The sequence below is a fragment of the Neovison vison genome, chromosome 4 (genome assembly GCF_020171115.1).
Source record: "Neovison vison isolate M4711 chromosome 4, ASM_NN_V1, whole genome shotgun sequence".
In the NCBI taxonomy this organism is placed as follows: domain Eukaryota; kingdom Metazoa; phylum Chordata; class Mammalia; order Carnivora; family Mustelidae; genus Neogale; species Neogale vison.
Genome location: NC_058094.1, coordinates 136,906,485 through 136,933,566, shown reverse-complemented (window position 1 = coordinate 136,933,566; position 27,082 = coordinate 136,906,485). Strand labels below are relative to the sequence as shown.

Genomic DNA, 27,082 nt, shown 5'->3' with positions numbered 1-27,082 from the left:
TGCCTTTCCTGTTGGAGCCTGGGGTTTGGGTCTGTCACACGGTGGCGGCTCCCTGGGCAGCTCTGTCCCCTCTCCTCGGGGTCGCTCCCTGCCCCTGGCTGGCCTGGCTGATTTCAGCTCCCAAAGCCCAGTCTCTGGGATGGCTCAGATAGGCTTGGCCCCTCTTGGGGGCTTCAGGTACCTGCAGGTGCCTCACTCCGCCTGGGGACGGCCCAGCAAGCAGACCAGGGCAGCAGGAGGTGGCCACGGCGGCTGTGGGTTACAGGTGAGGGACATGCGACCATACAGCCTGCTCAGAGTCAGTGCATGTTTTCACAATGTGACTCAATTAGCGAAGAATCCAATTTCATAGCCGCTTTTAGGGCCTTTTCTAGACCCTGGGCCGGAAAGCGGCACACTGGTGATGTGTGAGGGGATATTAGCAGATGCACCCCGATTCCAGGAGGGGTTGTTGGGGCCACACCCTGATTCTGAGGAAGGGTTCAGAGGATATGCCCCAGTTCTGGGGGGGGAGTCCTGGGGGGACGCACCTGATTCTGGGACAGGGTCCTGGGGGCAGGCTTTGGTTCTGGGAGGAGGTGCCGGCTGGGATGTCCACCTCTGGAATGACCACTGTGTGGGGGCTGTTGAGCCCACTGGCTTCTGCAGGCGGCAGCAGATGCTGGGGCAGGGGGCGTCTAGGAACGGGGCCTTGGGTGATGTGAGCTGGGAGTGTGCATGGTGCATGGTGGTCACGGGGGGCCTTCACGTGTGGCCTCAGCTGTGAGGACCTGGGAGACAAGGGAAGGGGCAGGGAGGTGTGTGCACATGGCCGCGTGCGGGAGCTCCGATGGGTCCTCGCAGGAAGGAAGAGGGTTCAGGCCAAGGTGAGGACATGGAGCAGGGGCGGGTGCCGTGAGTGTGCACTGAGCAAGGCCGGGGTGGCTTCCCAGAGCAGGACACGCGGCGTGTCAGAGCGCGACCAGGTGCTCCCTCCTCCCCAGGGTTGTGTCTGCAGGACTGACTCGGCTTGGGTGACAGCGGGCTTGCAGGAGGGGAGAGGGAGGGGAGAGCAGGGCCCGCGCTGAGGTGCAAACCCAGGAGGTTAGAACCCGTCTGTCCCAGCGGTGGGTCCGGACACCGTGGGACGCACGGCTCTGCTCCCGAATCGTCTGGACGGCTCTCGTCTATGATTTGCAGATCTGATGCCAACACGTTCTCCACGTTGGTCTGTTCTACTTTGGGGCAGGTAGGGTGTTTGGTGCCCCCTGGGAGGAGCTGCTAGTCGCTCCCCTTCCCCCACATTGTCATTTAGAACTAACAGCCTTCTGTCTGGGAGACAGATCTTGAGGACGGTACAGCTGGTTTGCTTGCAGGACTTGAGTGAGTGTTCCTGCCTTGCCGGCAGAGCTGTGGGGTCTGGGCGAGGGTGGGCAGGGCTGTCTGCCGCACCGGACGCCTACTCTACTTCTAGAAGCGTCTCTGCTGTACGTTGAGAAGCTCCCTGAGTTGCCAGTGTCCCCAAGGCTGACTTCTCTGGGAGGAACTTGGCGTGTGGAGACCACCCCTCCCACAAATCAGTGTGGACACGGGCCGCTACGGCCCCTGTGTGGGGTTGTGGCTGAGCACGGGGGGTGGGGTGTGATCCAGAATGTTCTTGCCACCCAAGTTTACACCCCGATGGTTCTGTGCTGTGGTCTGGTCTGTAAGGAGTTTCTTCCATTTGCCAACCTGGGGCTGGCTCAGAGTTTCTGACTCCGGAGTGACAGAGTAGCCCGTGGCAGCGCGGGCACAGCGGAGGCCCAGGGCCCCCAGACCAGCCACGTCCCCTGTTCCCAGCCCCGGTGTCCTGAACCGTGCTAGGCTCGGCTTACGGATTTCCAAGGTCACACCCTCCCAGAGGACCTGCAGGGTCTTTTCACAGGGGTCTTTCACTTTCAGAACAAAAATGTCCAACATTGCATCTTTGAAACAGAAAAGCCTTAGAGCAACCGATTGGGAAGAAATAACAGGCACCCAGAGGTCTCGGGGATGGGCAACGCGGCTGCAGACAGAGCCAGGCTAAAAACAGATACTCTCAGGAGGCGTCGGCACCAGAATATTTGAGAACTTGGACGAGAGGTGCCAATTCCCACAAGGCGTCCACTCCTGAAACTGATCCGAGAAGCAGACGAAGGGTTTGGAAAGCCAGTGGCCGCTGACTCGTCGACTCGGTGCTCACGGTCACCTCCGGGTCGGGGGTTCCCCAGCGAGCCACGTGGGCATCCAGGGAGGATGCCCTCCCCGCCCCCATTGTCCTGGGGACATGTGCACAGGGTAATCCTCCAGAATCGCTAACAAGCACACACGGGCAGTGGCCCCTGCTCCCAGGGCCCTGCCTCCTGGTGCCGAGCGGGGAGCGGGTTTTGTCTGGACTTCTTGGCACACTGAGATGCCGTGTATGGAGCTCTGTGGGGGCTGCAATGACCAGGTTGTCGTCCCCACGGTTGCCCGGACTCCACGGAAGCAGAGCTGAGGCCACAGCGCCCAGCCCCACGCTCCCACAGCACCCCAGGCTCAGGCCGGCACCGGCCCTTCTGACTTGTGCCGTGGGGCGAGGCCGGCACGGGATTCCCTCCATCCCTCCTCCCGCACGGAGCCAGCTCTGGAGAGCAGGGCCTGCCCAGTGTCCCTTCGACCATGCATGCGGGGTGCTTGCAGTGGGTGGTCCCTCGGGAACAGGGGGTCCTCCCAGCTTCCCCCGGGACACTTCATTTCTGCCTGCACACGAGGCAGGTACCTCCCGCTGGGTTCTTAAAGCCCCTCGCGTGGTCTTTTCTCGGGGCTTGGGCACAGAGACCCATGTTGTTTTCTCTTCCTCTCAGGACGCTAGTCCTGTCAGACTAGGATCCCACCCTTTGGCCTCTTTAAACCTTAGTTGCCTCCTGAAAGCCCCTTCTGCAAATCACGTTGGGGATTAGGACTTCAACCCAGGACTGCTGAAGGGACACCCTTCAGTCCATGGCACCTGCCAAGTTCACGCAGAAGCCAGGTGCGTGGTAGGAAGGTGAGGAGAGGCTGGCCTTACGTCCTGGCTGGGTCATGGTCAAGAGGCCCCCTGGTGCCTGGGGCTGGGTGGGCCCCCGGCCTCGGGGCTCCCTACGTGGCCTCTTTCCTGGGTGCCATGGGAAATAGAACTGAGTAGTTGGAGGTGGAGAAGCAGGCCTGGGCCGATGGAGGAGGCTCCACATCTGGACTTGTGGGGTCATAAGTTCGAGAGCTGAAGCAGTTACGGGATTCCCCTGTGGGCTGTCATCCATAGCTCCACACATCTGAATGCATGGCCCATGGCAGGCTCTGGAGACACTGGGCTGCTGGGAGGCTGGTGCCAGCCCTCACTTGGCAAGACTTGATGTAACTGCGTGGGACACAGGTCTTGCCAGTCTCCGTAGGGTGAGCCATGGGGAGGATGTGGGGGTATCCATGGGATGTATAGTGTGGAGAAGGAGCAGGGCATCATTTAGCTAGGGCTCTGAAGGATGTGTAGGAGTTTTCCAGGTAGAGGCTGGGAAGTGTGTGTTCAGGCAGCCAGATTGGGGGGGTCACCAGTGTTGTATATGACATAGGGCAGCAGGTGGTGACTGCAGTTCTGTGTTCCTTTGGCTTGGAGGGGGTCATGATAGGGCTGGAATGGCTGCTCTGTTGAGACCGCTTGGAGGTCTCAGCATGTTCCTGGCTCCGCACTGGGGTCTAACATTGAGAACCGAGGCTGTCACAGCTGGAGAGCATGGGGATGGGGTGAGAGGCCTCTGAAGGTCACCCCGGAGCTCCCCGGTGACCTCCTCCCCTGACACTCCCCACCCCCCACCCAGGACGCCTGTCTGACAAGACCCCGATGCGAGCTCAGTCTCATGTCCCGAGCATAGGGGCTTCCCCTCCCCAGGCCCTCCTGTTCTTTCAGACACTGACCAGTCATGATTCCAGAACATGGTCTGGCTGTTTACAAAGCCCATTCCCGGTTTGTCACTGTAACAAGGAAAATGGGCGTGTTTGATCCACCTGTGTGAGGACCTGTGTCAGGGATCTGGGATGGGTTTTCCAGGGGGTCTGTCAATTCCTGGAGCCTTCAAGAACTGCAGTTGTTACTTATTTTTTAAATTAAGAAGAAATAAGCCTTATTGATCTATAGTTTACACACTGTCAAATTCAGTTTAAAGGCTGAAACTACTGCCTGAGTTTCTCATATTTACGGTCATCCTCACAATGATCTAACTGTGGGATGTTTTCGTCGTCTGGGAAGAGACTCGTGCCATGTGGCAGTGACTCCCCGCTGCCCTCCCAGACTGGGCCACACCCTGTCGTGCTGTGTCTCCGTGGACTTTCTTGTGCCGGGCTCTCTGTAGGAACGGGGTCATGTGGTGCACGTGTGGCCTCTGGCCTTTGGCTTCCCTCCCTGAGCACGGGGTCTGGGGATGTGTCCACATTGCAGCCCGTGAGCCAGAGCTGCGTGGACGTCCGGTCATCCCCACTCGGTGCCTGTCCCCGACAGGGCTCCCGAGAACACACCCATGTGAGTGTCGGGTGAAAGCGGTTTTCGTTTCCCTCGGGTGGATGGCCCAGAGTGGAGTCGCGGGCCACGTGGGGACTGGCGAGCATTTTGCACCAGCAAGGTATGAGGGTTTCCTTTCCCACTAGCAAGGTGTGAGGGTTTTCTCCACACCCGGATTCGTCGTTTTCTCTCGATGGAGCCTTTGAGTTGACGCTCATTACAGGTGCACGTTGTGAGCCACAACACGGAGGCATCCAATGTCCCCTCCATCTCGCTTCCCCAGCAGCAGGGGACTGAGCAGGGGCGGCCAAGACACAGAGCACGCCTGTGCCGCGTGGACCGCCACGCCTCCTCCCCGCTGCCAGCTTGGTGCCGTTGTCCGTGTCCGTAAATGTGTCATCTTGGAAGTGGACCCGCGTGGAGTCCTGAGGCGTGCGGACTCTCGGGGTTGGCGTCTTCCACAGTCTGCCGAGGGTCGATCAGGTTCTTGCTGTCTGCGGCTCACCCCCTTTGCTTGCCAGCCGTGTTCTGTGGTGTGGATGGCCCTCCGTTGGCCTGACCGCTCACCTGCTGGAGGACATCTCAGTGGTTTCCAGTTTGCGGCGATCGTGAGCAAAGTTGCTGTGAACCTTCCCGCAGTTTTTTGTGTGAATTCAAGTCTTCAGTGCTCCGGTGTGAACGTCTGGGAGTACAGTTGCTGGGCCGTGTGGTGGTCGCACGTTCAGTTCACTGAGAAATTATGAAGCTGCTTTCCAAAACGTTTGGATGAGGCTTCACTCCCAACACCAAAGCACGAGGGATCCCGTTTCTCTGCACCCTCGCCAGTGGGGGCTGGTGTCACCAGTGGCTGTTGTAACACTTCTGATAGGTGTGCACCGAAGCATCAGAGCGACTTGAATTTGCATTTCCCTGGTGGCCGTGACACTGAACATCTTTTCATGGGGTTATTTGCTGTCTCTATGTCTTCTTTGGAGAAATGTCTTTTGATGTCCTTTGCCCATTTTCTAACTGGATCGATCTATGTATCATCTGTCTGTCTGTGTATGATCTACCTGTTTGTCTACATATTATCTATATGCCTGTCTGTCTATCATATGTATCATCTGTCTTTCTACAATCATCATCATGTAGCACTTATTATGGAGCGGAGAGGGTTCTTTATGTATTATAGATACTAGTTCTTTGGCATGTATGTGGTTTGCAAACGTTTCCTCCCGGTCAGTAGCTTGTGGTTTCATCCTCTTAACGAGTTCTTTTGCAGAGCAAATGGTTTTGATTTTGATGAAGTTGGAATTGTCAGTTTGCCCTCTTATGAATCCTGCTTTTGGTGTCAAGTCTAAAACTCTGTGGCCCTAGATCCCAAAGATTTCTCTTACAAGTTTTCTAAAAGTTTTATAGTTTATGTTGAAATATATACTCTGAGTTCATGTTTGCATCATGTGTGAAGTTTACATCCAGGCTCTTTTTTTTTTTTTTTTTTTTGTCTGTGGGTGTCCAGGTGCTCCAATGCCATCTGTTGAAAATGCTATATGTCCTCCATTGCCAGTTTTATTGAGATATAATGGACATAAAACATCATCGAGGTTTAAAGCATGCTGCATGATTTGGTATATGTATGTGTTGGGAGGTGATCACCACAATAAACTTAGCTAGCTTCCTTCAGCTCACATAGTTATACCCCGCCCCCCTGATGGGACATTTAAGATCTCCTCTTCCAGGTTTTCAGTATGATTAGCTACAATCACATGCTATACATCACATCTCCATAACTGACTTATTTTATAATTGGAAGTTCAGACCTTTTGATCCCCACCACGTCCATTTTCCCTCCCACCCCCTGAACCTCCGGGAACCACCAATCTCTTCTTTGTATCTGTGAGTTCAGTTTTTAAAGATTCTGCATATAAGGGAGACTCTACTGTATTTGTCTTTCTCTGTCTTATTCCGTTTTGTGTAATACCCCATAGGTCCATCCATGTTGTCACAAATGACAGAATTGCCTTCTTTTTTAAAACTGAATACTAGTCCATTGTAGGTATGTCCTGTACTTGTTTTCATCCATCCAGGGACACTTAGGTTGTTTCCACGTCTGGGCTGTTGCAGGTAATGCTGGGTTGTATCATAGTTCTGTCTGCCTCTACTGAATTGCTTTTGTACCTTTGTCAAAAATCCATCAGGTGCCTTTGTGTGAGTCTTTCTTTCTTTTTTTTTTTTAAAGATTATTTATTTATTTATTTATTTGACAGAGAGAGATCACAAGTAGGCAGAGAGGCAGGCAGAGAGAGAGAGAGAGAGGAGGAAGCAGGCTCCCCGCTGAGTAGAGAGCCCGATGCGGGACTCGATCCCAGGATCCTGAGATCATGACCTGAGCCGAAGGCAGCGGCTTAACCCACTGAGCCACCCAGGCGCCCCTGTGTGAGTCTTTCCAAGGCCTGTGCTCTGTCCCATTGCTTTGTGTGTTTCTCCTTCCACACAGTCTTGGTGATTTTGGCGATATAATTTCAAAATCAAGTAGAGTGATTCCTCCCACTTTGTTGTTCTGTTTCAAAATGATTTTAGTTATTATTGTTTCTTTGCTTTTCTGTATAAGTTTTAGAATAATCTGGCTTTTGTCTACTAAAATCTTTGCAGGGATTTTGATAGGACTTGTGATAAGCCTGTCTGTCAATTTGGGGAATATTGACATCTTTACCATGTTGAGTCTCCCAGTCCCTGGACATAGTATGTCTCCCCATTTATTTGGATCTTCTTCAGGTTCTTTAACCATTGTTTTGTAGTTCTCAGCATGCAAGTTCTATACGTGTTTTGATATATTTACCCCTATCAATTTCATTTTTTGAGTAATTGCCAATGACAAATTGTATTTTTGGTATCAGTGTCCATGTGGTCATTCTTAGTGTGTAGAAATACAGCTGATTTTGTATGTTGATCTTGTATCCTGCACCCTTCTGAGATTTTGTTTCTGTTTTTGTTTTTTGATACTGTTTTGTTTTGGCATGGTTGTGCAGAGTCCTTCATATTTCTTACATGGATCATCATATTATCTGCAAATATTTAGAGTATTATTTCTTTCTTTCCAGTATGTGTGCCTTTCATTTCCTTTTTTTACCTTATTTCACTGTTTGTACTTTCCAATGCTGTATGTTGAATAAAGGTGGGAAAAGCAGACATCCTTGGCTTACTCCTGGTTTCAAAAAAAAAAAAAAGTTTAGTGTTTCAACATTAAGCTTTTTCTGGATGCTCTTTATTAAGATGAGGAAGTTACCCCCTCTTTCTATTTTTCTGAGGATTTCATTAGGAATTGATGTTAAATTTTGACAAGTTCTTTTTCTGAATCAATTGTTGTGTGATAAAAAAACCTTTTTATTTAAATATATGTTATACTTGCAGTGTAATTACAATGTGCAACAATCTTACATTAGTTTCAGGTGTAGAACATAGTGACTTGACAAGTTTCTAGTTATGCTAGCTATGCTCACAAGTGTAGATATGTGTTTTTTATTCTCTATCCTCTTGATATGGTGTAACATTGATTGATATTTCCATATTGAACTTGCATTGTATCCCCTGATTAAACTTGGGTCAGGTGTTATTATGTATTGCTGATACGCTAATATTGTGTTAAGGGTGTTTTCATCTGTATTCTTCAGGGATATTGGTCTGTAGTTTTCTTTTTATTTTGATCCAATTTTAGTGTTAGATAATATTAACTTTATATAATGAATTGTGTTGTGTTCTCTTGGCATAATGTGGTATCATATTCAGTAAAACCATCTGGATCTAGAGATTTTTTAATCTGATTTTTTAAATGAAGTATTCAGTTTACTTAATAGATTACAGAGCTATTCAAATATTTTGTTTATAGTATTTCTTTCTTTCTTTTTTTTTTTCTCTCTCACCTTGACCGCTTTTGATGGTGTTTGTAGTTTTAGAGGAAAACAAAGTGCACCCTGACCTCCCTCTCAGAGAGAAGCCTCAGTCTGGCTGCAGAACCCAAATAAGTTCCCCCTTGGCCACTGGCAGAGCAGGTTCCGAGTCACAGTCCCTGGGGACGCAGGATCTTTTGCTTGTACCCAAAGCCACGGCAGTGGTGGCTGTCTGGGCAGCTCTGGACAGCCAGAGAGGTTCCAAGCAGCAATCGCACACAGATTTTCCCGTGGGCCCGGGCTGGGAGTGCCTGGTCTTTCTGGGTCTAAGAGCGCCCCGCTTGCGCACACCTCTTTCAGGGGAGGCTGTGGGTCGCACACGGGTCTCAGGCTCAGAGAACTGGGTGCAGTTCCGAAAGCACCAGGCTGGGCCTTCGCACACCTCTCTGGGGGGAGAGTTTGGTGCACGTGTCTTAGGCTCTGAAACAATGGCGCGTATCAAAGGGCGCCAGCTGGGCCTTTGTACCTCTCTCAGGGGAGGATGAGGGGTCCGCGCATCTCAGGCTCTATAGCAGGGCTCGCAGGTTCTGCCATCTGGCATGGCTCCCATCCCCTCACAGGAGCCGGACCCCACGCGTTCTCGGGCACGCTGGCGGCTTAGGGACCAAGACCTGGTTTCTCTGCCGCACTCTCTCTGGCTCAGCGCCAGAGGAGGCTGTCCTGGGACCAGGGACTTAAGCCCCTGTCCCTAGCCGCCCTGATTCCCACAGTTTCCCCCCCATGATCCTTTGCTCTTTTGGAGTGCTTTCAACCAGTCTCCAAGTTAATGCTGGTCCCCAGACGCAGGGTACTCTGGCTCGTATTGGGGTATTACTTCCCAACCGGTCGCCTCTGGTGGCTCCCTTCCCCTTTTGTTTATCTTCCAGTATCAGTCCAACATTCCCACTCTGCTTTACCTGCCCACTGGCGTCTTCTGCCCCTGTAGAGATCCAGACATGTACAATTCTGATCTCAGGCTGATTTCATGGGTGATCGGAGTTCTTTGGTAGGTAACCAGCTCACTTTAGGGTACAGGTTGAAAAGGCGCCTCCTCCTACTTTCCCGCCGTCTTGTCCCACTCCTATAGTATTTATTTCTTATTGGATGAGTTGTAGTGGGTTATGCTTTTTGAGAAGTTTGTCCATTTCTTTGAAATTGTCAGATTTGTGTGAAGAGTTGCTACTATTCCCTTTAACCTTTTGCTGTCTGTAGGGTCTGTAGTGATAGAATTTTTTCCTGACTTTGTGTATTTGTGTTGCGTCTGTCTCTCTTTCTCTCTCACTGGTTTTGTTAGAGGTTTGTATATATATTTTTTATTTTTATTTTTTTATTATTTTTTAGACGTTTGTATATTTTATTGATATATTTAAAATATCACATTTTTGTTTCATTGATTTTTTTTTCCTCTTTTCAGTTTCACTGATTTCTTCTTGTGTTTACTATTCCTGTTTTCTTTAGATGGAAACTTAGATTATTTATTTGATAATTTTCTCTTTTTTAATGCAAGCCTATAGTCTCCTAAATTTCCCATTCGGAGCTGCATGCTACAGATACTAGTGTGTTGTATTTTCACTTTCATTCAGTTCTGTGTATTTTTAAAAGTTTCTTTTGGGATATCCTTTCGGCTCCTGGATTGCTTAGAATTATTTTGTTTAATTTCTCAATATTTGGGTTTTTTTCTTTTGTTTTCTGCTATTGGTTTCTAGTTGGAGTCCATGAGTTTCCAAGGCCATACTCTATTATTTGATTTCTTCTAAATAGGCTAAAATTTTTGTCATGATCCAGGCAGGATATGGCTTGTTCTGGTGTGTGTTCTGGGGGTGCTTGAAAAGGATGTGTGTTCTGCACTTCTTGGGTGAGGTGTTTTATAACTGTTGATTATATACTGTTGTACGATGGTCCTCCTGAGTGCTTTTGTATTATTGGTGGTCTTTGTCCAGCTTTTATATCACTTTATTTCTCTCAGAAGCCCTCAGCTAACATTGCAGATTTGTCTCTTTCTTCTTTTGGTCCTATCAGGTTTTGGTTCACGTATTTCACAGCTATGCTGTTTGGTGCATGCATATTTAGGATTGCTGTGTTTGGGTAGACTGTATTTTATCATGTGTAATGTCCCTATCTGACTTACAGGATTTTCCCCTGAAGTCTAGTTTATCTGATAATAATACAGACACTTCTTTTATCTTCTGATTAATGTTTGCGTGATATTTTTTTCCCATCCTTTTCCGTTGAGCCCGACTATTTTATATGTGAGTTTCCTGGCAGCCCTATAGAGTTGGGTCATGCTTTCTTAATCTGGTCTGCCAGTGTCTGTCTTCTGTGTGTTTAGAACATTTATTTTTCATGTGATTATTATGTTAGAGCAGAAGTGTTCCATTTTATGTTTTGTTTTCTGTTTTCTTCTCTGTTTCTTTTCCCTCTTTTCCTGTGAGTTACTTGAATATTATTTTTAGAATTCAGTTTTGATTTATCATCGTGTCCTTGAGCGTGTGTCTTCCTCAGTGTGGCTCGAGGCTTTACACTATGTGCATAACATCACATTCTACTGCTCTTGCCATCTTACCAGATAGAGTAAAGTGCAGAAACTCCACCTTCCTGTTTTTCAGCCTCATCTGTGAGAAACCATCTTAAGTTTTTCTTCTGCATACATTTAGAGCCACATCAGGCGGTGGTGTAATTCTTCCTTCAACCAGAACATAAAGGAGAAAGGAATATATTGTAATCATGCATATTTTTGCTCGTACCATGTTATTTCTTCCTCCCTGATTCCCAGAGATGCTTCCTGTTCTCATTTTCTTTCTGTTTGAAGGACTTCCTTCAGCCATTCTTTTGGGGCAGGTCTGCTGTGACAAATCCTCATAGCTTCCCTTGTCTGAGCGCGTCTTGATTTCTTTCATTCCTGAAGGGCTCTGGGTGGACCATTCTTTTCTCTCAGCACTGGAGAAACATGCTCTTTTCTCTCAGCACTGGAAAAACATGCTACTTTCTCATGGCCTCTATGATTTCTGATGAGAAATCTGCTTTAATTCAAACAACCTTTCCTCTGAGGGAGAGGCATTGTTACTCTCTCATTGCTATGAAGGCTACTCTGTTGTCTTCTTTTTCTTTTTTTTTTTTAAGATTTATTTATTTGACAGACAGAGATCACAAGTAGGCAGAGAGGCAGGCAGAGAGAGAGAGAGAGAGAGAGAGGGAGGAGGTAGGCTCCCTGCTGAGCAGAGAGCCTGATGCGATGCGGGGCTCGATCCCAGGATCCTGAGATGATGACCTGAGCTTTAAAGTCTTGTTAGTTACTCTGATTATTGTGTTTGTCCGGGTGTCACTGCCTATTGATTATCTTCATTCATTTGCTGAGACCATTCTGGTTCTGAGATGATGAGGGGTTTTCAATAGGAACCAGGACTTTTGGGGTATAAGGAGTGAGACTCTGGGTCCTGTCTGGACCTTCTGTTTTGGGCTGGTTTTCTGTGACTCCTTCATTTGGCAGGGGAAGGGGACACCACTTGCAGGTGCGGTGGAGAGTCTGTGCTCTGCTGGGGCTCGTGGGGCCTCTGCTGGGGCTTGTGGTGGTTCCTCCTTACTGCCACGCTGGAGGGGGGTCTAGGTCCTGCCTGGAGGGAAGAGCAGAAGAGCCCTTATTCTCCCCTGACTTGAGCAGCAGGCTGTGTGTGCTACTATGCAGAAAGGCCAGGCTGCTGGTGCCCTGGTGTGCGTGCTGCCTCCTCCCAGTGGAGGAGTGTGGTGATGTGCAGGAGTTTCAGTGGTTTGTCTGGAGTGGGACAGTTATCTAGAGTTTTCCTCTCAGGAGGCTGTCCCTCTCCTGGCCTTTCGGCCAGGGAGAGCTGGGTTTAGGGGAGGCGCCAGCTTGGTGCCTGCTGGTGTTTCTGGGTATTTCTGGTCTGCCCTGTCTCCAGCTCCCAATCTGGGAGACAAGGTGAACAGATTGCCTATGGTCTCACCTCTGGGCTGCTCCTCCGTCCCCACGTCTGTGCCTCCTTCCCTCTGCCTTCCAGAGTCTTCTTGTGACTTTCACATGTAACACCTTGGACTTGAGTACACGTAGCAGGAGGAGGAAGGCAACGTCTCCCAGAAGCAGAGTCCTCCAAGCTGTGACTCAAATATCAAATTTTTTTTAGGAACCGAACATTTATTTTAAGCTCCATTTTGATAGCCAGGGTCAGTGTCGTCAGGTTCACAGGATGCTGGGGTGCTTTGTATGATTGACAGATACTTTGTAGGTCCATCTTCATAAACCTGCCCTTTGGATATCTGGCTTTGTATTTTATTGTGCCGATTAGAAGGCATCCGTGTTGTGCCCCCTGATGCCGTGTTCGCAGTGCTCACTGCTGCCTGGGGTTTAGGGCTAGTTCAAGATTGGGTATGGATTGCAGGTAATGTCTTTATGATGTCAGAGAATGACTCTGTCCCAGGTTTTGCTGTTTTTAATCGGGGATGGGCGCTTGATCTTGCCAGATGGCGCTTTGCTCCCTATGGGAATGTGGCGTGCCTTTACTCCCGGTTGTGTGTGCTGGGTTTAGGTACCATCCCTAATCTTGTGCACGGAGCTGATGCTGAGCCTCTGGCCAGAAGGACAGCCTGCCCTTAGGAATTTCATATGACAAAGGCTTATGCAGGCAAGCATGCTCTTTCCCTCTCATATACAGGTTCCCGGGAGTCCCTTTATGGTTGATGTGGCAGAGCTGATCCGTGTGACCCTGACAACCCAGTCTCCATCTGTTAACTGGTCTGCCGTTGTCAGTGTGTGTCCCTCATCCTCGTGAATCAAGATGGTGGGTAGAGAGCCAGACATCGTGACTGTATTCCCAGCAACAGAGGGAGAAAAGGAAGAACAGGCTCTCTTTAAGGAACATTCCAGTAGCTCTCACATGACCTTTCAGACTCCATCTCATGGGCCACCTCTAGCTATGTGGGGAGCCTGGACCATGAAGTGTTTATTTTAGGTCACCAAGCCCCAGATGAGAGGAAGGGGAGAGACGGTTGTGCTAGAGGTGGGAAGGGATCTGAGGACAGCAGCCAGCTCTGCCTTCACCTCTCTCCTAGCCCCTGACGCCACTGCCCAGCATGTTGCTCTCCCTTTGGCTCAGTCTGCCTTTTCAGGCCCTCCTTCCCTCCTGGTGCAGCCCTTGGTCTGTAGCTGTCTCTGTCTCCCTGTCCTAACTCCAGATTGTGCAGGGCAGCTGAGGTGGTGCACAGACCAGGTCCCAGAGCTGTGTCCTCAGCCGGATCCCCGGAGAGAGAGCGGTTCCAGAGCGTTAGGAGAATGGGGGGTGTGTGTGATAGACGCAGGGGAAGCGGCCTCCCTTGTTAGATCTGATACACCATTTTTATAGGAGCTGATGAGGGATTTCAGTGCCAAACCCAGGACAGTGGGACTCGGAGGTTTGGCAGGCACGATGGGGCGTGGGGCCCCGCGGTACCGCGACCCCTTCTCAGACAACACCTGCCTGTCTCCCCGTCTCATGGGATGGCCTTCAGATAGTGCTGGACTGACCCAAAAAGGCAGAGCTGGGTTGCGAGGCCAGGCTGCCGTCCTTTTCCCCAGGGACCCTCCACGCAGGGCACTCCCTCAGGAGGTAGGTGCCACCCCCCGAGCCCCTAAACGTGACTCGGTGGCGTAGGTTGCCTGGGGTGTGGGGCCCCGTGACACAGGGTTCTTCCCAGGAAAGAGCGTGAAGCTGTGTGTTCTTTGGGCCCTTCGTGGGCGGCCTTCTGTAAGGTCCAGCTCTATCTGTGTCCCCGCCTTGTGCCTCACAGCATTTCCAGAAGCTTCCAAGTATGTGCACGTTGCTAATGCTGCTCTGGGCCTCTCGTGGTAGCGCGTGTGAGCCCTGCCCAAGCTCCCTCCGCCTCTGGGCACTGCCAGCCACCCACAGACTGTCTCAGTCTTCACCCCCAGGCCTCCCGGCTAAGGGGGTTTTGGCATCCACCTGCCAGACCCCAGTCACCCACCAACTCCCATACCCTCTGTAGAGGCTTTTTAGCCCCCAGGGCTGTCCTCACACACTCAACCTGGACACGCCCACGTCTGGACTCCATGTGCTCGGCCAGGACCTGAGGCCTCTCCCCACAGCTGACCTGATGTCCAGAGTGGCCATAGGCCATTCATTGCACCACTGTGAGGTCCCTCTGCATCGGAGTCTGTCCCTTTGGCAGCCGTGTGGGTGGACCTTGGGGTACAGCCAGGCCTCGTTCCGGGCACAGGCTCTGGGCCCGAGACTAGGGCCTGCCTCCCCGACCCACGCTCGGCTCCAGCCACATCTCATGGGGCTGGGCCCGGCTTTCCCCCTTGTCAGCTTATGTGGAAGCACGATCCCTGCGGAAACTTCTCAAGTGTGTGGGGTATGTTGTCGCAGGCCCATCAAGGGCTCTGTGGAATCCGGAGCCCGCACACCCCGCCCCAGGCCTCCGTGGCCACTTCCCAGAGGACTGCTGGGCTCTGGGTGACTGTTGTCGCTGCCGCCGCTCCCACCGTCCTCCTGAGGTTGTCTCAGGGGATTGTGCCTGTTCCGGGCAGAGATGTGGCCTCAGGGAATGGATCTGTGGTCCTGCAGGGTCACTGGCTGCGTGCTCTGGGCTGGCGGATGCCAGGTGCCTGAGGGCTTTGCTGGAGTTCCTCTGGGAACGGAACTGGCTGCCGATGAGGGCTTGGGGCCAGAGCAGAGCTGGGCTGGAGGGATGAAGTGAGGGAGGGAGGGAGGGAGGGAGCGGCTTCTCTGGCCCTGTCTCTGCCTATGTTTGCTGTTCTAAGCTGGCTGTCCTCCCTAATTCTACGGGGGATCGCAATGCTGGTTTTTCTCCCTTTGCTTTCTGAAGCAGGGTGGGAAGGGGCGTGAGAGGGACCGAGGGAGGGGCCTCTGATGCAGGTGCGGCTGGCTGGTCAAGGCCGGTGGGGTTGAGGTCAGGCAAGGATCCCTGGGAGGAAGAGAGGCAGAGTCTGCATGAGGAAACTGGGTCCTCAGAAGAACGATGGAGTCTCCGGGGCATCCGTGCTCCTCTGGAAAAGCCTAGATGTTTATTCCACTCTCTGCAGGGGAAGAAAATCTGACCCCCATAGAGAATGAAGAAATGAGAAGACAAGACCAGGGGGAAATGCAGTGTTGTCTGTCTGTCTCTGTGAGATCATGGGAGCCTGTCGGTCCTGGGGAATAGGTTTTTGCAGCCCATCTTGAGGTCCATCTCAGCGCTGTGCTGGGCAGTGGGGTGGCAGTTGAGGCCGGGCCATCTTGTGTTTCCTGCCTGTCAGCCCTGCACGGGGCAGCTGGGGCACATGGGTCGGGGGGCAATGGAGGAGGGTTGCCACGGTGGCCTGGGTGCTCCGATGGAGATGCGGGCCCCTTCCCAGTGCTCTGGGAGCGAGTCACCCGGGGAATGAGAGGCCAGGCCTGGGCACAACCCGCCAGGGCTCGGGGGCCAGGCAGGGATCTGCAGGACCAGACTGCACACTGGTGCACAGTGGGGGGTGTCTGGGCCCTCATGCAGGCAGCTCCCCGGCACCGACCTTGGGGTGATTGAGGACTGGCGGGGAAGCCTCCGCTGTGTCACATGGGCCTGTCTCTCCTGTCCAGGAGCGGCTGCTTATGAGTCTTCTGCCCCGGAATGTTGCCATGGAGATGAAGGAGGACTTCCTGAAGCCCCCCGAGAGGATTTTCCACAAGATCTACATCCAGCGGCACGACAATGTGAGGTAGGGCTGACGCCGGCTGGTGGTGGTGGACCTCGGGGAGCTCCAGTGAGGGCGGTGTGGGAGGAGGAGGAGGAGGAGGAGGAGGAGGCGGCGGCGGCGATTGCAGGGGTGGGCGTTGATGGAGAGGGTGAGGGCAAGGGGATGGTGGGAAGTGAGGGAAGCAGAGGTGATGGATGCGGGCTGCTGAGGGAGGTAGAGAAGGTGACGGAGACAGGAGGCGATGGTGGGGGTGGGGGAAGGAGGTGAGGGGTAAGCGTGGGGGTGCGGGTGATGGCAGAGGTGGGAGGCCATGGGCCGACAGGGGTGGAGGGTCTCCCGTTTGAGGGGAAGAGGGGCTGGGTGTGGGTCAGGAGGCCCAGGTGAGCACCTGCCGGCCGGGAAGCAGGTCCCACGGAGGGCGGGCTAGGAGAACACTTGGCTGACAGTGTCACAGCCGCTCTGTCCCCCTACTCCTCATTTCCTGTTTCCTGCGTGGGCTCGAGAGTGGAGAGGGTTGGCACTCTGGCCCTGAGTGGTTTGAGTGGTAGAATTTGGGCTGGGACTTGGCCCACACCGGAGTGACAGCTGAGCGTTCTGCTCGGCGCCGGGGCCTGGGGTAGGCCTCCTTTTGCCCACGCTCTGTCTCTCCCGGTGGCCCCGGGAGGTAGGGATTGTTCCCATTTTACAGGTGAGGAAACGGCCTTGCCCCAGACACACTCTGGTGTTTGTGTGCTTGTCTTTAGAGACCCAACTAAAAATAACTGTGCTCCATTCCATCGTGCCTTCCCCGGGAGAGCACTTACACTAGCTAAGTGTGGCACCTTACTTAGGTGTCACTCAGGCAGGCGCTGGTGGCTGCCACGCGGCCCTGCAGACACCACAGAGTAAAACCCTCCTGGTTGTGTTGAGTGCTATGGACTGAGTCTCCAAAGGCACTGACATTCACCTAGACTTCCCCTTCATTCCCTTTCTCTCCATGGTGGGTAAGGACAGGGCACAGTGACCCAGCCCCCTGCTGAGACAAGACCACCAGAACCAACCAGGGAGGGCCTGGGGAGGGGCGTAGAGCATCTGCACACAGCAGGGAAGGCATAAGATGTCAAGGGCCTCCTGGGGCGGCAGGTAGGGGGGGTGAGTCTGGTGCTCAGTGCCCATGTGCCTTTCTCTCCCTCTTTTCTGGCCTATGACAACAAACACCCTTGTGCAAAGTCACCATTTCCTTCCACATGCCCTGGGGTGGGAGGTGCCACGTTTCCCAGCAGGTGCACGTGTGACAGGTCTGAGATAAGAGAGGAAGCCGAGACTGGGTCCCTGTCCTTGACGGCACGAGCCTCAGCCTAGCTTCCCTGGCCACGCTCGCACAGGGTGAGAGGTGCCTTCCTCCAGCCCAAATGTGAACATCTCACTGTCCTCCTCACCATCCTTGTTAGAGTCCCTCACTGGTTCCCCACCCCATCAGGATTAAAGACCCAAGTCAGTACTCCACTCACAAGTAATAGGCTGATGCCTTTAGGAACAGTGGTGTAAGGACATCTGTAAATCCTCTCCTCTGTAGAAGCCTTGACAGTACTGACAAAGACTGTCAGAGTCCGCGTTGTCAGAGCACCGGACATGAGCCAAAGCCTGAGGAATCCAGGAATGGTATTTAAGAGAAACAGCTAAATCTTGGCAAAAACAGCGAGCTTTTAGAGTTCTCACTTACCCTGTTCACTCTTTTTAGCTCTGCGATGGCTTTGAAAACCACTGGCTGCAATCTCAGTGAAAACCTGCCCACTGACAGCCACCTGAGGAGACAGAATGGGGTTAGGGCTTTGACAAATTCTCAGAGAACTGTCCTTATTTGACTGTCTGGGAATTCCCTGGAAAACCTTGCTCAAGGCTTGTCTTTATTTGACCTGACTCAACACTCAGTGTGAACAGCTTTTGCCCTGGGACATTTGTTAAAAACAATCAGTGACAATTGTTTTAACATCATAGCTGTCACAGGCAGTGATAGCAGCCGAGGCCAGCAGCAGGGCACTAAAATCTTAAAACTGGGGAACGAGATGTCTGTCAGGGCTCTGTGAATGTTTCTGGGAATCAGAAGATCATGCCCAACGGTAGGGCTGTGTGCCTGCTCAGGAAGGACCACGAGGACTCTGGGCTGCCCTTGAGGTCTTGAGGCTGACCTTGAGGCTGTGTGCAACCAGGAAGAGTAGAGTCCAGCAGAGCTGGAATCTGCTTGGCTACATGCCCATCATCAAGGACTGAGAGACTTACTGGCTGCAGGCATGTGAGGAAATTTCTGTCTAGCCATTAACAGACCATTAGGTAACCAACCAGAGATTTTAATGGTCTCACATGAGGATTTGTTAGAAAAGTCACTGAATAACAGCAACAAAAAGTCACTGAACAGATAACAACATAAATAGCAACAAGAACAACCCCAATCCTGAGGGTGGGGGGTGTTCTCATTTTCAGACTTGCCACATTATACTATTCAGTTTTTTATAAGAACATGTGCAATATGCAAAAAACACAAAGGTATGGCTCACGCAGGAATGAAAAAAGCAGTCCATAGAAGCTGTCCTAGAGGAAGCCCACACATTGGACTTCTAGATAGAATTAATTCCCCATTTTAAAAAAAGTTTTTATTTGAAAGAAAAAGAGAGAGAGAGAGAGAGAGAGCGCGAGCGCATGAGTGGGGGAGGCATGGAAGGAGAGGGAGAAGCTGACTCCCCGCTGAGCAGAAAGCCAGACATGGGGCTCCATCCCAGGACCCTGAGATCATGACCAGAGCTGAAGGCAGATGTTTAATTGACTGAGCCACCCAGGGGCCCCTAAATCACCTGTTTTACATACATTCAAAGAACAAACTGTGTCCAAATAAAGGAGAACATGAGAAAGACTTCCAGAAATTCTGACTTTGAAAAATACAATACTTAAAATGAGAAGGTCACTGCGGGGTCAGAGAGGGGTTCCACATTGAGCAGATGTGAGCAGGTTGAAGAAAGAATTGGCGAACTTGAAGACAGACAGTTGCAATCGTGGAACCTGATGAACGGAATGAACAAAGGGTGATGGAGCGAGAACAGAGGCTCAGAGACTCCAGGGACACTGGCCAGTCCAACAGCACACCCACAATGAGTCCCAGGGGAGCGGAAAGGGGCAGAAAGAATATTTGAAAAAGAATATGGCTCAAAATATCTCAGATTTAATGGAAGGCTCTCACCTACACATTGGAGAAGCTTGGTTAGGGCACACACAACGAGGACACCATTAGACATGTTGTAATCGAGTCCTAAGGGCCAGACACTAGGAGCAAAGCTGGAGAGAAGGCGTGTCACAGGCAGTGACCGCCCATAAGACCAATGTGTGATTTTTCACAGGGAGGGCTAGAAGCAGGGGCTGGGGTGGCACGTTCAAGGGCGGAATTCTGTACCGGGCAGAATCACAGTGAGGGCACTGCTGTGCTGCGTGAGGCGGAGGGAGGCTGTGCGGTGGGGGGTAGGGGGTGGGCCCTACTGTTTCGACCACCCCACTCTGTAGGTATTGGACGCCCACACACCAGGCTTCCATCCCGCAAGGTAAGGCCCTGTCCTGACGCACACCCCAGCCGGGGCTCCACAGTTGGGCTCCGACAATATCGGGGCTCTGTCGCCTTGTCAGCCGGCAGGAGGGAAAATGGCGAGAAGGTCCACTTGCATCCTACAGGCATGTGCCTTGTGCTCACTGGTTGCTGGCCGCTGGCCTTCTTGGGCTGGGGGCAGGTCTGGTGGCCATGGAGTGTGCCCCGCCCGTATCCTGGGGGGTCAGCAGGAGCCCTGTGGCCGCATGGGCGTTCCCGCTTCCCCCAGCCGTGTCTTTAACGGGAGCACAAACACTTCCCTTCCAGCCCGCCCTGAGGAGTAAGCAGGTTCATGTTGGGGGCTGGTGAGGGCAGCCCTCTGCTCGGCTCTGGGCCCCCGCGTGCCTGGCGGGAAGGCAGCCTGGTGCCTTTTCCTTGCAGCATCCTCTTCGCGGACATCGTGGGCTTCACGGGCCTGGCGTCGCAGTGCACGGCCCAGGAGCTGGTGAAACTCCTGAACGAGCTCTTCGGCAAGTTTGACGAACTGGCTACGGTAAGTACTGCCCCCATAAGCGCAGCCCCCATAAGCACCGCTCCCGTAAGCACCGCCCCTGTAAGCGTGGGTCCCTGGAGCTGTGGCAGGGGAGGGGGGCGGGGGCAGCCCAGCCGGCTGTACCTGGTGGGCTCCAGGGTACCACAGCTCCCGCCTGGCCACCCGAAATTCCTTTGCACAAAAGAAAGTGCTCACCCTCATGTACCCCAAGTACCTCTAGGTGGGTCCGAGCTGGAAGATGCTGGCTGGTCATGAGGCCCTGCGCAGGCTGCCCTGCCTTGAAGGTCACGTCTGGGGTCAGCTGGTGATGTGTGACGATGACAGAACCCCCTGCATGTGGCAGGAGAGTGCTGGTGTGCTGAGACCTTCCTGGGACGGGTCACCTTCAGCCCCACAGAGGTCAAGCCCAGGCCTCGCTAACCAGCCTGGCCTGGGCTTTGGTGTGGAGGCAGCTGCCTGTCTGTGTTCTTTGGACCTTGACCACTTCCCTGTCCTATAAGGACTTGGGGGGACCCAGGGACATAGAGCCACGCCCACAGGCCCGGCCAGCCTCCCTGGAGGTGGATGCAGAGGGGTCCTGAGCAGGTGGTTGTAGGGGAGGGAAACTCTGCTCAGAGTCAGGACTCTTCTGAGGGAAGGTCACCGTTAATGGGCTTGCTAGAAAGAGTGGACGACGTCGTCACACTGGCTGCAGTGTTGGCACTGAGCACAGGTGGGAGAACACTCGGTGTAGGGGGCGAATGGCAGGCTGGACCTGGATGCTGGCCCTGCCTCCTCCCTGCTGTTTCCTTGAGGGGTGGCAGGAATCAGAGACGTCCAGCTGTGATGTCCAGATGGGTCGCGCTAGAACCCTTCCTCCTGGGGCACTCCTGCGAGGTCCCGTGCCCGTGCCCTGTGGGACCCCGTTGGTGGGAGGCTGCTTCCTCTTTCCCGAGGATGAAGGTAGGAGGCAGCTCGGCACCGCAGGCGGGCGCTGCTTCTGGCCATGAGGTCGTTCCACGGGGTGTGGAGCTGCCTGTCCCCAGAGTCCCAGCGGCCTGTGCTCAGGGGTCGGGACACTGGGCTCATGCCCTGGGAGCTGCTGGGGCTTTGCCCACACGAAAGGTCGCCGGTGCCTTCTCCCTACCTGACACCTGCGGTTTTGGGGAAGTACACAGGGGAGTGAGGAGTGTGAGCGTGTCCCATGTGGCGTGGGCAGGGTCAGCACGTGCCGTGTGGTGTGTGCGGCTCGCTGGCATGTGGGAGCTCAGCACCTCCTGTGTGCGGGACTGAACGTGTGTTTCGTTCAGTGCCTGGGTGCCTGGTGACCCGGGGCTCTCTTGCTGCTGCTCAGAGCTTTCCTGGGCCGCACCAGCCTCCTGCCCTCCCGAGGAAGCTTCTGGATGAGGCTTCTGTGGCCACCGGGCTTTCGGAGCACCTGCCGCTGGTGGAAGGATGTGCCCTACCCCCACTGTCCCCGTCCGTCTTCCCAGCGACCAGAGGTCTGCATCCTGGCTGCAGTGGGGTCGTGTTTGCTTGGTGTCTCGGTGATGAGCAGTACCACCCGCCTGGCCGACCCCCTCGCCCCCCGCTGTCCCCAGGGGACTGTCACCACCCCACTCTGGTCTTCACAAGAGCACCTGCCCCTGCCCCCAGGACAATGGGGTCTGTAGACTCTCCCCGTGTCCTTCGGCTGGTGTTCTCACTCTGCGTCTCTACTCACGTCCCGGCTGCTCGTTTTCTCAGGTACTGAGCGAGGGCTCTGCTCTGTCGGCGTCCCCTTCCGTCCTGCCCGCTTTGCTGTCTGTGTTCTCAAGCTCTGCTGTTCGTAAACATTTAGGGTTCTGAGGTCCTCTCGATGGACTAACTCTGTCTTTTTTGGGGGGTGGGCAGAGGGAGAGACAGAATCATGACAGACCCCCGCTGCGCCTGGAGCTGGATGAGGGGCTGGATCCCAGGACCCTGAGACCACGGCCTGAGCCAAAAGCTAATGTCGGGCACTCAACCGACTGTGTCACCCAGGTGCCCCTAATTAGTTCTTTTTTAAGAAATGACCCTCTTGGGACCCCTGGGGAGCTCAGTTGGTGAAGCGTCTGCCTTTGGCTCAGGTCACGGTCTCAGGACCCTGGAATGGAGCCCCGCATCAGGCTCTGGGCTCAGAGGAGTCTGTTCTTCCCGGTGCCCCCTGCTTGTGCGCTAACACTCACGCTCGCTCTTGCATAAATGAGATCTTGAAAAGAAATGTTCCTCTTTACCTGGAACCTAATTTTGTCCTGTGTTACTATGTCCGGTCTAGCTTCTCTTTGATTATTGTCAGGCAGTGTGTCTTTTTCATCTTTTTCCACATCCACCTCCCCCCCCACATTGGTTTGTGTCTTTTTAAAGGGCTGGTTTTGCCTTTTCTACCCGGAATCCGACAGTCCGCGTTTACCGGGCTGTGCAGCCCACCGTGGTTCATCTCCTCTGTTCCTTGTCGTTGTTTTTACTTTTCCTGCAGGTCTGTGTGTTCTGTGACGCGGCCCTTGTGCCCGTGGTGGCCGACGTGTTGGCGCCGTAACCGCGGGGACTGCCCGGGGGTCCGCAGCAGAGCCCTCGACTCCGTCTGCGAGGCTCACGGGACATGTCTGCCTGCTCGGCCCTTGTGACGTTGTGCACGTTGTATGTTTTGTCATAAACCCCGTTCTGCATTGTTACTGTTTTTGCTTATTCCCCTTTGACGTGAGGAGGCACAAGGGCAAGGTCGTGGGGGTTCGTTCCGCCGCTCTCGGCCGCGAGGGATGGGTGGGCGCGTCTCCACGCGGTTCTGCTGCTGAAAACAGGGCGTGCGGGCTGGCCACGAGTCCTCTCAGTGTCCCTGTTTCTGAGAAAACTCTTCGTTTTTGTGCTCACGTGTGGAATTTCTTGTTACTGGTGCAGAGCGTGGCTGACAGGCGTTTCCTGCGTTCTCGCCAAGGACGGCGCTCTGGTCCTCCGGACAAAACACGCGGAGGATATCTTTTTTCTCTGACCGTTTGCAAGATTTTCCCTTCACCGGTGGCTTTAAGCGATTTGATTTGGACGTGCCTCCGCGTGGTTTCCTTCCTGGAAAGGAAGGTGTTTGGGGACCCCCTGGTGTTTGGGTCCCACCTCGATCGGGGTACAGGTTCCGTCATCTTGGGAGGAAGCTCTCGGGTTTTCCTGATGCGCCTTGCCCTTGACTGTTGTGACCCACATCCGTGCGGGTGTTAGTTATCTCGGTTCCTCCGAGTGTTCCCGTGGAAACCAGTTCTGAGGGCGGAGCTCGCCGGGGAGTGTGTTCACATCCGTCCCTCCTGTGCCCCGTCCTTCCTCCTCCTCAGGCTTCCCTCGGGCTTGAGTCAGAGGCCGGGACACACAGGGCAGCTGCACGGACTCACTGGGACCCTTGCATCTCGTGCCTTCGCTTTCTGGCCCAAGAAACGTGAGAGGCGGGATGGCCCGGTGGCCCGCCGTCCCTCCCTGCCCCGCCGTCCTCGTCCCGGGAGCCGCTCCGAGTTGTCGGTGCCGCCTGCCTGGAGCGTGCCCACCTGCGGGCTGGGGGTCACGACTGGGTGGTGCTCTTTCCGCAGACGTGCTGTGCACGCGCCATCGGGCTTGCATGCGGCAGACCGACGGGGGAGCGAGGGGCTCTGGCTGGAACGTCCAGCGCAGGAGGGAGGCTGGAGTGGGGCCGAGCGTGGTCAGGACCGGGACCAGCTAGGAGGAGGACGCGGCGTGCCTGTCCACGCTTCGCTCAGGCTGACCCCAGGGCGTATGTGAAGTGGTCGGCGTGTGTGCAGGATGGCCCGAGGGACGCGACCCCTGCTTCCAGAACGTGGGTGCACACATGGGTGCGTGCCGTCGGGGGAGGCTGGAGGGACGGTCCCAGAAGGACTGTGGTTCCCGCAGAGTCGTGCACCCCGAGTTTTACTTTTCGGAGCTTCCTGCATCGCTTGGGATGAGCCTTTCCTTATTTCTTAATGAGCAGGAAATCAACATCATTTCCCAGAAAACCAGTAGTGTCTGGATTTCCGAGGAACTTGTCGTTTCTGGGAGGCCGCCCGCAGAAACTCGCCCTCACCCTGCCTGCCGGCGGCCGCTCCGGTGCTCCTGCGAGGTCCCTGGGAGGTGGGAGTGGCACCAGGAATTGGGTTGTCCTGCTCCCGGCGCTGTTTCCTTGGGCAGACGCTGCCTTTGCCGCTGGAGGGCTGGCAGCACGCCCATGGGCTGCATGGGGTTGTGGTGGCCCAGGGACCACCAAGGGAACGTGTCCTTTGCGTGCCCCTGAAGGTGGAGTCCCAAGCAGACAGCTTGAACCACGTTGGCATGTCCTTTCTGGGAGAAGGTTCCGTGGCCCCTGGAGTGTGACCATTACTGCCTGGACCATGGGTGTTGGCAGGGGGCTTGGGGACCCTCTCTCCAGGGTCACTCATCGGGTCCTTCCTGCTCTGCCTGCTTCTTGGGGCAGAGATGTAGCATGGGGCTGTGCCTCAGGGGTCCCTCAGGGAGGGGACGTCCACTCCGCGTCCATGGCGGCTCAGAGCTGTGGCATGGCTCCTCCTAGGAAAGTGTGGGGAGCCCGGCTCATGTGATGCTCCTGGGCACATGGTCAGGGAAGGTGCAGGGAGAGGCATGGTGGCCTTGCCTGCCATGCAAGGGAGGAACGTGGTCAGTCCCCTGTGTGACACGGAGGAGGCAGGGCTCTCTACGGTGCGCCTACTGTGAACAGTCTAGCCTAGATGACGGGAGAAGCCTGCACAGGTCAGACCCGGCCCTGCCCTCAGGGCCTCCCCTATGGGCAGGGGGCGTGGCAGCCTCTGCCGGACACCTGTTCCCTCCTGTCGACACTGGCTGACGTCTGTCCTGTCTTGCTTGGACACGCCTTTCCTCCGAGTCCTAGATGTCACCTCACCTTGTGCCCATAGCCTTGGCCCTCGCCCTTCTCTTGAGCACGACTGGCCACACAATGCCTTGTCACCCGCCCAGTGGACTGATTCCCTCTGGGCCCCGTCACCTGCTTGTCACGTCAGGCGTCCTTCCCTCAGCAACCTTGTTCCAGGCCGGGTACTTGTCTGGGTGTAATTTGTGGAGAGCATTGACCGCCGGCACAGAGCTGGTGCCGTGTGTCACAGCTCCTCAGTCCCGGAGGACGGGCACGGCAGGGTGTGCGGGAGGCTGAGGGGCCGGGATCGCTTGGAGGAAGAGCGGGATTCCACGGGAATCCCGAAGGCCGGGATTCCACGGAGGAAGAGGTGAGGCCGATGAGGGGACGTGGACCCTGGGCTCCGGGTGTCCCCTGTCCTGGCAACCCGGCCTGGGGGACAGAGTGGGTTTGTGGCTGGGTGGGGGGGGTGCAGAGAGGACGTGGGGCTGTGGGCTCCGGACCCCTGGGGTTGGTGGAGTAGGAACAAGCAGGACCTAAGTCAGCAAGTTCCCCCGATGCCCGTCAGGACACAGAAAATGGGAACACGCACATCGGACCCTTGGGAACCCCTCCTGTCACCTCCCCTGAGCCCGCAGGCCACCGGCGTTGGGGCTCGGGTCCCCGGGTTTTTCCTGTGTGTTGAGGAGCCTCCCAGAACCTCCAGCGGTCTCCCCATTCCTCCCCTGGCGTGTCCATCGCCAGCTCCCGGCCAGGTGCAGCATGTGTCGTGGCTCCCGTGGCTCCCACATGTGTGACCCCCCTACCACCTGCTTCCTGTCATGTCACACCTAGGTGTTGGGGCAGGTGCCCCGAAGGCGGGCTGCCTGGCTATTCACTGGGGTGCGTGTTTCCTGTCATTTTTCCTGCTCTTGTTAGCTCGTGATTCTCTAAATAGAAGAATGTTTTCACGTCCGCTGATGGGTGATCCTCCAAAACTGTACGTGCTTGGCTTGCAGCAGGGGTCCGTTTTCCAGATGAGGGATCCGTGCCCTAGAACCTGCCAGGGTTGAGCGGGGAGGTTCTTCCTCCTGGTGCTCCATTCCGGGTGTTACTGGGGTCTGTGGACTGGGTGTGCGTGGACAACTTCCGTCCATTCCCACTGCGCACGCTCACGCCTCCCACCCGTAGGCGCCCATCCTGGCGCCTCCGGTCTCCCTTGGACAGGACTGTTCCCCCCCCCCATGTCCAGGGACAGCGCCACACAGACGCGGCATCTCCGGGAGCCTGGCTTCCTCCCAGAGCGGGTAGGTGGCCTGCTGGTACTCGGCCTCTCAGGGCACAGGGATGGGCATATTTTTTTGAAAAATAACACCAAATTCTGAGTTTGTGTGGGTGTTTCCAACTCACCAAATAACTTCACTCCTAAGATTTTTTTAAAAATATTTTATTTATTTATTTGACAGAGAGAGATCACAAGTAGGCAGAGAGGCAGGCAGAGAGAGAGAGGAGGAAGCAGACTCCCTGCTGAGCAGGGAGCCCGATGCGGGGCTCAATCCCAGGACCCTGAGACCATGACCCGAGCCGAAGGCAGAGGCTTGACCCACTGAGCCACCCAGGCGCCCCTTCACTCCTTCGATTTTTGATTCCCTATCTCCACTTCCTCGAGGCTAGAAGCCTGCAACGGTGAGGTCGTTGGCTTATTTCGTGGGTTTGTATACCATCGGGTCAGAAGAAGGTTGTCAGTGCCAACACCCACAACAGGGCCGCCACGTGTGGTTTAGGCCTCCGCCAGCTGTTTCTTTGTTTTGTCCTTGGCCGACATCCCACTGGCCATGCTGTTGCATTCCCTGGAATAATAACCTGCGTGGCCACATTTGGACACGGTCCCCTTGTTTCATTTTGGTTTCTGGGCATTGCTGTTTGCAACTTAATTTTTTTACAAGGAGATTTATTTACGTATTTGAGAGAGATGCAGAGGGAGAGAGAGCTCCCAGCAGACCCCCCCCAGGAAGCACAGAGCCTAATGTGGGGCTTGAACTCACGGCC

General features: G+C 54.3%; 1 protein-coding gene across 1 annotated transcript in view; it reads left to right on the top strand.

Moving 5' to 3' along the window:
- Positions 1-27,082, top strand: part of ADCY1 (adenylate cyclase 1) — a 90,409-nt gene that overhangs the window by 19,234 nt on the left and 44,093 nt on the right. Inside the window, exons 3-4 of the mRNA XM_044245717.1 lie at positions 15,999-16,117; positions 20,085-20,196. Coding sequence (XP_044101652.1) covers positions 15,999-16,117; positions 20,085-20,196 — 231 coding nt within the window. The remainder of the gene's footprint in view (positions 1-15,998; positions 16,118-20,084; positions 20,197-27,082) is intronic.